At 35.0% G+C, this 12,060-nt stretch overlaps 1 protein-coding gene across 1 annotated transcript; it reads right to left on the bottom strand.

Moving 5' to 3' along the window:
* Positions 1 to 2,739: 2,739 nt before the first annotated feature.
* On the bottom strand, positions 2,740 to 4,897 carry LOC112526949 (glycine-rich protein A3-like). Its single transcript, XM_025137400.1, has 3 exons — positions 4,852 to 4,897; positions 3,971 to 4,227; positions 2,740 to 3,107 (listed from the first exon to the last, which is right to left on the bottom strand). Exons 2-3 carry the CDS (start codon positions 4,215 to 4,217, stop codon positions 2,878 to 2,880), a joined length of 477 nt encoding a protein of 158 aa, XP_024993168.1. The 5' UTR covers positions 4,218 to 4,227; positions 4,852 to 4,897; the 3' UTR covers positions 2,740 to 2,877.
* Positions 4,898 to 12,060: the final 7,163 nt, after the last annotated feature.

The following is a 12,060-nucleotide window of genomic DNA, read 5'->3' as shown; positions in this document are numbered from 1 at the left end:
TTCACTTCTGTTTATGTTCCCAAGATTCCTTTAATTCTTCCTTCTCCTCCAGATCAAGTCTTCCATCCTCAATCTCCACCCTCATCCCACCACCATCAACCACCGTCCACCATCACTCCTCTAAAATCCAATGCCCAAACCCACCAATAAGATCGAAGCAAATCTCCATCATGATGAAAACTACAGGGACGAAAATACCTTGATTCACGAGGATAAAGGTGCACAACTACTAGTTTGTACAGGAACGAAAACACACAGTGACAAAAACCCACAAAAGAAAACCCTCTTGATTTGGTTCTAATTGGTTCTGATTTGGGTCGATTTGAAGCCACCAGAGGCGATGGAGGGTGAAGTCGATCGATTGAGACGGTAAGGAGGGCGAAGTCGATCGATTGAGAGGGTGAAGTCGATCGAATGATGAAGTAAAAATCGGTTCTCTGGATAGTCTTCAGGATTAAGAGGAAAATAAGTGGTTAGGTCATCATTTAATTTTTAAGAGGAAAATAAGTGGCTAGGTTATCACTTAACTTTTAAGAGGAAAATAAGTGATAAGTGGTTCTGAAATAAAAAGAAAAACAAACGGTCTGAATTGCCTTATGTCTGACCGAATCAGACATAAGTGGTAAAATAAGAGCTTTTTTTAAAAAATAAACACCACCTAAGTGTTCGAATAGACTATTTTATACGATTTAAGTTTATATGAATAAACGATAAATCATTGTAACTAAAAGTGTTGCAATAAATTTATAGAATGTTTTTGAGTATCTTAACAAGCATTTTAGGACATTTTTAGAATAAAATATCATATTACTTATTTTATAGAACACTATTTGAAAAAGTGTCTAATAAAAACAAGAGTCTTGTAAAAGTGTGACTTTATAGAATATTTTTTAAAAGTATCTTATAAAATAACTAATACGACGTTTTATTTTAACTAATAAACTTGTTAAGACACATAAGTTTCATATAAACTTATTACAACATTTTAGATAGGACGTTTTGTTGTTTGATTCTATAAACCTAAAACACAGAAACACATATATATACCGGTCTAATAAGACACTTAAGCATTGTTAGTGCCATATAAACTTGATTATGTTGTAGTTTGTTGGTATAAAACAAGTAAGAAGTTAATGTAGTCTAAATTATTGCCGAGTCAAATTTCAAAAAAAGTATCATTCACGACGTTTGAATAGTTAAGGTGAGAAGTATAAGAAGGGATCTGGTGCCTTTTAATCTCAAATGCACCCATAAATTGCGCTTGATACGAGGATTAACCACTCTAAATATCTTGTGTCATTTCTCAAACCTTGTAATTTCTGCAAGTTTGTTTGAAATGGTTTTAAGTTTAGCGAGTTGGATTTTATTTAACATTTCTGAAATGTAAAAACCGTCGTATGCGTAGAGAATTAGCGATAACAACCTATTCACCCCTTCCAGGTTATCTAACCGTCACCATAATGCAAAACCACAGACATTCAGATCTAAGGGGTTGTTTAACAAATTTTTATTAAGTCATGTATGGATAAATTTGTCTTTCTGGATAAATGAGTGTTGTTGTTTATTTTTTTTTTATCTGAACCAACAGTCTGAATAACATAAATAATTGATTTACCCCCCAATATTAATTATTTGAACATCAAAACAAAAAATCATAAAGAGGTTGACGATGGGGTGTCTCATTTGGGAAGGAAGCGATGCTTTAAATAAGGGGTAGGGGTGTCATTTTTGTGGCTGAATGAGGAGCCATGTTATGTGCGAATAAGCCGTAAGTAAACAACCCAAATAAGCAGTGCGAATAAGCCAGATAGACCAATAAGCCTAATTAAGCCGCAAGTAAACAACCCTTAAGTAATCACCGACTTTGTGAAGTATTAAATGTATACTTTGAGTGACGTTCCAATCTTTTTGAAGACCCTGTTACATCCAAAACTTTTGATTACATTATACAAATGAGATAACAAAAATGTTAAGAACAAAATATAGGCTAAACCTAAGCGATCAACAATATGAAACTAAACTTAAAACATTAATAATTTGAACCTAAAATCAAACATTTAATAATTTAAACCTAAACAATTTCGTATATAGTTTTATACATGTCGATAAAAAGACCCTAAAAACATGTAAATTTGGGCTCCAAAATTTCGGAAGTCTGTTCAAAATTTCACATTTAACATGTAAAAGACACGCTGTATATTTTATAGGAATCTTATGTTGTCGGTGACACGTAAGATTATATATTTTTGCCTCAATGCTTTCTTTTATCATGATGTATTAGTTAGGTTTCGACAGTCAATTATAAAGGTTAGCGGTGATTGAGAAAATGGTGGTGGACGATTAGCGATCTATAAAAGCGGTACCGGAAATAGCAGTGCAATTTACCGCTATTTAGAGCAATTTAATGCTACTGACTGATAAGTTAGTGTGAAGATTCTTATCATGTTAGCATTTATCGGGTAAATTGTTGCATATGATACTGTTTTGGTGGACTAAACTCTTACATTGTAAGTAAGTGATAATGTTGAATTTTTCCGATAAGAACTTACTCGGATAAGCGTCTAGTAAATGGGCACTTAGGTAAACATTTACAGCATGTCAGTTAACTTCGAGGTGAATATGACAAGGACCTAGAATCTTACGCGGTAAATGTTTACCAGATAAGAGACACCAATCATCTATTTTGATCGCCGAGATTCTTACTGATATATAACGTAAATAAATAACAAATAAATTTACATTAAAGAGGTTGTTTATTGATTCATCCACAACAATTAAAGATAGTTTCAACAAATGACATGAAGGTGTACATGCCAACAAGTTTCAGAATAACCGATTAAGCATAACTATAATCATATAACATAACAGATACATGAATCATTTCCACATTTTGTGTTTCCCGTATATCCCTCGATGCTTCCAGCGCTTGCCAAACTTTGCGTGCTTGAACTTACCATGCTTATACCGACCATAATGATTCCCGTAGTACCCATAACTACCATGAGACCCGTAACCATGGGGCGTATGGTGAGAGCCACATGCAGCCGCCATTGCCGCTGCACCTCCAGCAAGGAATGTTCCGAGTCCGTGTTTGTGGCCTCCATGCCCTAAACAAGATTTAGAAATTCATAACAACATGCTTCATGTAGAATGTAGGACAATAACATAAACGAAAAGTAGAAACACTACAACAAAATAACTGTCCTTGGATGTCCTAACAGAGTACTTAGGGGTCGTTTACTGAACGCTTATCCAGTAAGTGCTTACTGAGTAATTTCCCTTACCGGATGAACACGACAAGAGTCAAAAATCTTAAGCAATGACAAAGATGAAGAGTCTTACTTGGTAAGTGAAAGTCACGACTCTTACCCGAGTAAATTGTTGCAGGGTACCATTTTGATGTACTACAATCTTACTCGGTAAAATAAATTATAGTGTTGACTCGTAATAGTAAGCACTTAAGGGGTAAGCATTTAGGTAAACAACCCCTTAATATGAATTTAAGTTTATAGGGCCAAAAATCGACGTCCTACCTAAAGGTTTACAATAAGTTGTTAGGACGAAGTGAGGCGACGTAACAATTTACGTTGAGAAAGTTGGACAGCTTAATGGGACAGAAAAAATAAATTGTTCTATTAACCTTCTTATAAGTCACTTTTGAAAAGTGTCCTCTATGTCTTTCGTATATATGACACTTTCAAACGTGTCATATGAAAAAAGTAATAAGACAATTTACTTTCTATATACTATTAGGTTGCACAACTTCATATATAAAACTTGTTAGGTTGTCCAAATTCGTCCCAGTAACTTACTGTAACGCCTTTAGATACACCAATTTTTGAAGATAAAGTCACATTAAGGACTCTATTAGAACGCATATGCGTCCAAATGGACACATTTTGTTGTCGTGAAATTCGAAAACAAAGATAATGATGACAATGGAAAGCAAAAGATACCCTGATGAGCTAACCTGGATTACATGGAGCCGATGCACCATGATAGGTTGCCGGAGAATAAGCATTGGGCAGGGGACAAACATGTGGCGGTGGCGGATATCCGCCATGAGGAGGATAATCAACTTGTGGGTATCCTCCAGGAGGAGGATAAGGATATCCTTGAGGAGGATAAGCATATCCTTGAGGAGGATATTGTCCGGTACCAACAAGATGAGTAAGCAATCCTTTGCCCCGGTTATGTCTATGGTATCCATCACCCATCGCTTTTCACCTTGATTAACATTAAACATCAAGTCGAATAATGACTTAATAGAACGAATATAAAGAATCATTACAATAAAATCGGTGATCTAAGACAACATAGTGTCATAATAAATCTAAGTTTATAGAACCAAACGCTAGTACGTCATACGTAAAAGTAATACAATAAGTTTATATGACGTTTTTGAACGTCTTCACAAGTGTTTTAGGATAATTTTGAAATAATGAATTCTATTAGTTTCTTTACGTGACATTATTTAAAAGATTGTGTTATAACAAGATCGTTCACGTGACACTTCTCAAAAATATCATATAAAAATGCTAATAGAATATTTTATTTTAAAAATGTCTTATAAAAACTTGATAAGATGTCCAAAAGCGTCATATAACTTATTGTAACAAACGGACAAGAGTTTGATTCTATAAAATAGTCTATTACAATACTATAAACCGATTTCTAGTGAATTCCCGAACATAAAGATACAATACACAAACTTAGATCAACAAACAAATCCATCAAACTCTAAGCATATGGAAAAACATATCATTCACATGTGCATGAAAATCGAAATGACTAGGAAATTATAACACTATTGATTCTAATCACAAGAGAAGAGATTTGATGAGTACTAACCAAATTGTGTAGTTCTGGATTTTGCAGGTTTTCTCTTTGTAAAATTGATCGCAGGTGCAAGAAGTAGACGCTTACTTATATTCCTTTCACGCGTTGCTTAGACGCTGACATATATATTTTAATTGAATGAATATTTTGATTCAAAATAACACAAACTAATTATTTTAATGATTATAGAGTGAATTTGGGATTTGGTTCCTGAAACATGTTATTTTCAACTAAAACTAGTTTTTTTATTGACTGTTTTTGGTCCATTTTAATACCACTTATCTGGTAAATGTTTACCGGTAAAATTCAATACTATCACTTGATCTAACAAGAATTTAGTCCGTCAAAATGACATTGTATGTAAAAATCTACCCGGTAAGCGCTAACCGGGTAAGAGCCATTACCTTCAATTACCGGGTAAGACTATTGGTCCTTGCTTTCACTTTTATCGGGTAAAATTCTTCGTCCTTATCATAGTCATTCGATAAAGTTATGTGACTTGGTATATACTTACCCCGGTAAGCGTTTGCTAAACGGCTCCTAAACATTCCTTATCATTTTCGGTTAAAATGAGTTAAATGTGAGATATTATGGTCATTTTCATCAATAAAAATATATAAGGAAAAGTGTAGAAAAATCCAACAGTCTTTCTCATTTTAAATAAATAAATTGCTAAACTTTTATTTTGAATGAAAAACCATTAATGGACTTGCTTAAATTCCTAAAAAAATTAATAAATAAACCAAAAGATTTTTAAAAATTGGTTATTTATATTCTTTTAATCCAAAAAGATTATCTGAATAAGCTAGGAAGGCAGTTTTACACTAAACCTACATCATCCAAACCTCTCGTTGCCTCATCGTTGTCCGCTCTCTATCACTGACATCACTGTTGTTAGCCCTTGCCTCGATCTCCTTCTTTTTTATTGTTTTTTTTTGTTTTTCGGTTTTCCATTCTTTTGCATGTCTATACGTGCTCCATTAAATTGTTGTAAAAGAGGGATAATCAAAAAACAAACAAAAAAACAGATCAAAAAGAGAGAGATCGATGGCAAAAGCCAACGGCGGTGATGAGCAATATGGAAAACGGACAACGATGGGGTGATTGGAAGTGGCGAGGGAGAGTGATGTCGTTGTGTGTGATATGTTTGAATGGCGTAGGTTTTGGGAACGATAAAACTGATTTATATTTTTACTTTAAAATCTTCCACGTCGATTATATATAACTTTTTGGATTAAAAGAATGTTGCAATAAACTTCTAAAAGGTCGATGGTTTATTCTATTCAAAAAAATATTCGGGACTTAATTAATCAAAATGAAAAGATTTAATGGTTTTTCCATTAAAAAAATTGTAAATTGTTAATAGAACAATGATATTGGTGTAGTTGTTGTTCTGTTTTATTATCATACTACTAGTACGTGGCATCGTGTGTTGCGCGATAATGAAAATTTATTATTAGAAATGTGTAATTAAGTTGAGATGAAACGTAATTTGTTAATTCATTGACAATTAATGAAATAAAATGTAAAACACTAAATATACTTTTAAAAGTAATGCTCTGATGTTGATTTGCAACCTAATTTACGAAAAGAAAATTATAACAAAAATATCATATGAAGTTAGTTAATTGAATAGGGGGAAAACATTTATATAAATTAAAAAAAAAACATATTATATGAACTTTTTTTTATTATAATTTCATGTCCATATAGCGACCCTCGTGCAATCAAAATCAAATAAACCATGTCATATAGCTAATAATATTGATTTCTCTTGGTTGGCATGTTTTCGAGTAAACACCGGGAACTCTTTTGATTCAAGTACCATTTATATCATTTTTTGAATAAGGTTCAACTATGTAGGCAAATGCAATTTTTAGTTTTTGTGAAACACTTTTGATTTTTGAAAAGACATTAATCTTGAATCGGAAAAGTCAAACAACGAAGTTGAGTATTCAATTCCATTTGTTGAAAGATATGAATTCGATTTTTGTGAACTATTTTATACAATTTTTTTCTAGGAAATTACTCGTAATAACTCTTTATTTTTCCATAATGATAATCAAACATTGGTTAACTAAGTATCAACATCTTCCTTTGATTCGGTCATGTCAGATATGAATCAAAATGTCAACATCCAAAGTAGACCACTTAACGCTTTTAAGCCTTCACACTATTGTTCATAAATATTATTTGTTTACGATAATAAAGTTAACATAGAGACGCTTTACATACTATAAATAAAATTACCAAAATTACATTCATGATCATTATTAATTATGCTATAATCGTTATAAATATAATTGCAAAGAATAAATATAAGAGTAATTTTCGGTATTGTCCATTAATAAACGTCCTGCATTCCAAATATTTTATTCACCTTTACAATAAACCTTTACATGTGTCCCACTTACTAACAACCGTTAATTCTTTTTTTAACTCCAATTAAATTAGAGGACATTTAAATATTGCATCATTAATGTTATTTTGTACAATCATTGTCTTCTAAAACTAACCCATCAAGAACATTTGAATGAATATCAAGAACATAAATAACAAATTCAGTCAAAAAAAATTATAAATACAATACTTATATAAAATCAAAAATTTAAATCCAAAGAAAACCATCCATCTAAACCAAAACACTTTATAAGTAATAAGAAACAAAATATAAGTTTTATTCTTGGTGGCAAAAGCATTTAGTTTTGCTATTGAAGAATCTAGAGTGATATATGCAATATGTTGAACAAAAGTATAGGGGTTGCAATATATTGAACAACTATGAGAAGGCTGTCAGAGGTAGATAAAGGTCGTTGTTTTTTCGAGTGATGGATAAAGAGGTCATATCCTCCATTTAAACTAATATCATCTGTAGATTTGGAATATCATTAGAATTCGCGTGTGACAATAATTTTCAATCTATAAAGGACAAAACACGTTGATCTTGCAAGAGCAGTGTATAAAATTAATCACATCCACTCCTTGCTATTCACAATCGAACGGACTTGCTGAATCCAACAACAAGGTTATAAGCAATTCTATAAAGAAAAGGCTAAAAGCTTGTCAAAGAACTTCCTTCGGTAATCACATGACCCCACATACATCTACAAGTTAGATTTTTTTTTCTCTATTTTATGGATGTGAAACAGTTCTACCCATAGAATCTAAGTTCCTTGTCGCATGACATCAATCGGTTAATCATATCCTAGTCGACCTAGGTTAATACATCAACGCACTTGAAAAAACTACAAGGGTCGGCATTAATAAGAATGGGCTCTTAGCAACAAATGGCCACGTGACATTCAACAAAAATGTTAAGGCGAAAGTCTTTCAAGACATTACAACAAAATCGGGTTTATAGGACACTCACAATTTTTAAGTGTCCTAATAGACTTTTTTTTATTTTATGAAACTTACTTTATAGGACAAAAAAAATAAAGCATTCTATCTAAAGGCGTTGTAATAAGTTTATATGACGTTTTTTGATGTCGTAATAAGTTTTTTAGAACACTTTTAATATAAAGCGTCCCATTATCAACTTTATAGGACACTATTTAAAAAATTGTCCTATAAAAACAAATGTCCTATAAAAAATTGAGTTTATAAGACACTTTCTAAAAAAATATCTTATAAAGTTGCTAATGCGACACTTTGTATTAAAAATGTCCTAAAAACTTGTTAAGACGTCCAAAAGTGTCATATAAACTTATTACAACACCTTTAGATAGGACACTTTATATTTTGGTCCTATAAATTAAGTCCTATAAAGCGGTCTATTGAGACACTTAGAGATTGGGGGTGTCTTATAAACTCAATTTTGTTGTAGTGAGAATATGACTACGTCTTATAACGAGTTTTTCCTAACACTAAAGAACTGATAAGTGCAAATTTATACATTTTTACGTCAAAATTACCTTGAGATTAATGTCATTTAGATGTTTAAAATATCCATTTTAATTTAAGATGATATTTAATCTTATGCAACCATTTAAGTTGAAAAAAGAGAGAAAATTGATTGTTGTGTTTTGGTTTTTATCATCAGCATCAAACAACCCAAAAATCAGGCACAAAACAGCAGCCCAACAGCTGCCCAAAGCTGAAAAAAAAAAAGAAACAGCAGCCCAAGCTACTGCCCAAGATGTGGATCGAGCGAGAGAGAGACGTGGGTAGCGAGAGACGCAGGAGATCGTGGGTAGCGAGAGACAAAGCAGGAGATCGTGGGCAGTCTTGCGTGGGTAGAGATGGGAGACGTGGATCGATTAAGAAGGACGAGAGGCTGTGGATTGAAGCGAGGAGGAAGCAGAAAAGGGAAATCGAGAAGGACAGCAAAGGGGCTGTCCATTGAAGGCTGTAAGTCGGTCGAGAGAAGGAAGCAGCAGCCGAGAAGGAGAAGAAGAAGCTGTCGATCGGACAKCAGGTTATCGAGGAGCAGAATCGAAAGAGGCTGTTCGATTAGGAAGGGGCTGTCGATATAGAGGAAATCGAGAGGAGACAGCAGGTTATTTTTGGGGACAGAAGCTGTTGATTGGAGAAAAGTCGAGAGGCTGTCAGTCAAGAGGAAGAAATCAAGATGCTGTAAATTGAGAAAGGGCAGTAGCACGACAGAATTCGATTTCATCATTGGAGTCGATTTTGGAACGGGTTTTACAGGTTCTTCCTAAATTCCAATTTTACAAGCATTTTGCAAGTACTCGATTTCCAATTCTTAGTATGTGTAGCTAATTTACTATTTCTAGTAATGGGTATGTGATTACTTTGAATTTGGATTCGTTGAGACTTACGTCAATTTTAATATCATTTGAAGCTATTTATGCGATTTTAGAGTTGAATGCTTRTCGTTTTGAGTTGGATATTTTGAGTAGGATCCCTTATTATGTCTAATTCAATTTCGAGTTGCTAGATAAACCTTTAAGTCCGTAATTGCTTTTCGGTTTATTGAAGTAGCACACGACACACAKTTGACATTTATGTTAAATGATGATGTTGTAAGATCGTATAATCTAATTTAAACAATCGGCGCTCGATTGTCGATTAGTGTTGGGTTTGTTTGACGTTAATGCAATTGGCAATTAAATTCTAAGTCYGTGACTASGTTTGATTAGCTAATTAGAGGTTAGTCGTAGAGTGTTCAAGACTGATCATGCTTTYAWAACGAACAGAATATTGACGCGTGTCGATGTCCTAACCAACTTGGTTTCTTTTGAGAAAATAGATTRAATGAGTCGATGATATATAATCCAAAGAATTAGTTGATTGATGCTCATTACTAGTCTCGTTCTTATTATTGTTTAAAGTTTCCAATTTATTTTGCATACTTAGGCTATTTATAAATCTTCCAACCCCCGCCCCTTTTTATATATTGTTTTAATGTTAATGAATTTGCACGCGTTTACGTCTTGGACTTACGGTTAACACCGAGTCCCTGAGGAGACGACCCTACTTACCGCTATCACAAGTTGTGTTTTAGAGATAATAGGCTTATTTTCATAAATTCTATAATTTGCCGGACTCGACACCCGTCAAATTTTTGGCGCCGCTGCCGGGGACTTGGCAAAGTTTAACTGTTTATGCCAAGATCGTTTCGTGCAGGTTCACCATTGCCAATTGATCCGGAAATTGAGAAAACCGCAAAGAAGCTAAGAAAGCAAGCTAAGCTTCGAAAGAAGCAAGGCGCATCTACTTTTTCACCGGTTCTCAATATTTGGAAAGATATTGAGTTGTCATCCGATTCGGAAGACCAAACAGACGACGAAGAAGAGAAAGTTCACTCTGAGCAAGAAGAACCGGTAATCGAGACTGAAGAGGAAATGGCGAATCCCAAACGTACTTTAAGGGAATGGGCAGCACCCAACATCGCCGAGCAACCTCTTTGCATTACTTATCCGCCGGAAGAGGTAAGTGCTGAACTTAAAACTGGTTTAATACACTTACTACCTCATTTTCATGGTTTAGTTAACAAAGACCCGTACAAGCATATGACCGAGTTCCCACATGGTATGCTTGGGGATGAAGCCACAAGGCACGACGGTGGAGAATCTCAAGCTGAAGGCATTTCCATTCTCCCTAGTTAACGCAGCTAGGGAGTGGCTTTTCTACTTACCGCCGGGATCCATCACCACTTGGGCGCAAATGGCGAGAGCATTCCTCGACAAGTACTTTCCCGCATCCAAAGCCGCCGGGCTTAGAAGAGAGATAGGTGGGATCAAGCAGAAGGACATGGAGTCTTTATACGAGTATTGGGAGCGCTTCAAGCGCCTTTGTGTAAGTAGTCCTCAACATGGAATTTCTGATGAATTACTAATTCAGTATTTTTTTGAAGGTCTGCTACCGATGGAAAGAAAGATGATGGATGCTGCGAGTGAAGGAGCTATAGTGAACAAGACGCCAACTCAAGCAAGGACTTTTATAGACACCATGGCGGAAAACTCCAAGCAATTTGGAGTACGGAGTGACATTAGCCGAGGCGCTAGTGAGGTACATGTTAAATCTTTAGAAACTAAAATAACTGATTTGACTATCCTTGTGAAACAGCTTGCCATGGGTAATATGCCTCAAGTCAAGGCATGTGGATTTTGCTCATCAGTGGCACATCCTACCGATGCATGTCCGACTTTACATGAAGAAGAAGAGCAAGTGAATGCCATTGGAGGTGGCAACTTTCAGAATTCAAGCAATCGGGCTCCCGACCCTTTCTCGAGCACATACAACCCCAGTTGGAGGCAACATCCGAATCTGAGCTATGCCCCGAGGCAAGGACAAGGTCAGCAATTTTAGCAAAGAGGTTCATTCCATCAACCTCAATAGTTTCAACCTCAACAATTCCAAGCACCGCCCGGATTTCAGCAACAACATCAACCGAAGGCACCATTTCAGCCGAGTACCCAACATCAACATCAAGTGTCACCGCAAGCTCCTAGTGGCTCAGGTATGTCATTAGAGGATGTAGTTAAGTCTATGGCTGCTAACATGGTAAAATTTCAACAGGAAACTCAAGCGAGCATTAAGGACCTTCAGGCCACCGTTGGACAATTAGTGAACAAGGGTAAATTGCCATCCCAAACGGAGACGAATCTGAAGGAAAATGTGAGTGATGTCACTTTGAGAAGCGCAAAGGAGCTTCAAGAGGTTGGAAAGAAGAAGAAGGAAAAGGTTCATGAGGAAGAAGAAGAGTTAGAGGTCAAGACATCCACTTCGGGTGCAAAGGATGTCAAAGAAGAGGAG

The sequence above is a fragment of the Cynara cardunculus genome (assembly GCF_001531365.2).
Source record: "Cynara cardunculus var. scolymus isolate 2C chromosome LG 14, CcrdV1, whole genome shotgun sequence".
In the NCBI taxonomy this organism is placed as follows: Eukaryota; Viridiplantae; Streptophyta; class Magnoliopsida; order Asterales; family Asteraceae; genus Cynara; species Cynara cardunculus.
This window is presented reverse-complemented; position numbering and strand designations above follow the sequence as displayed.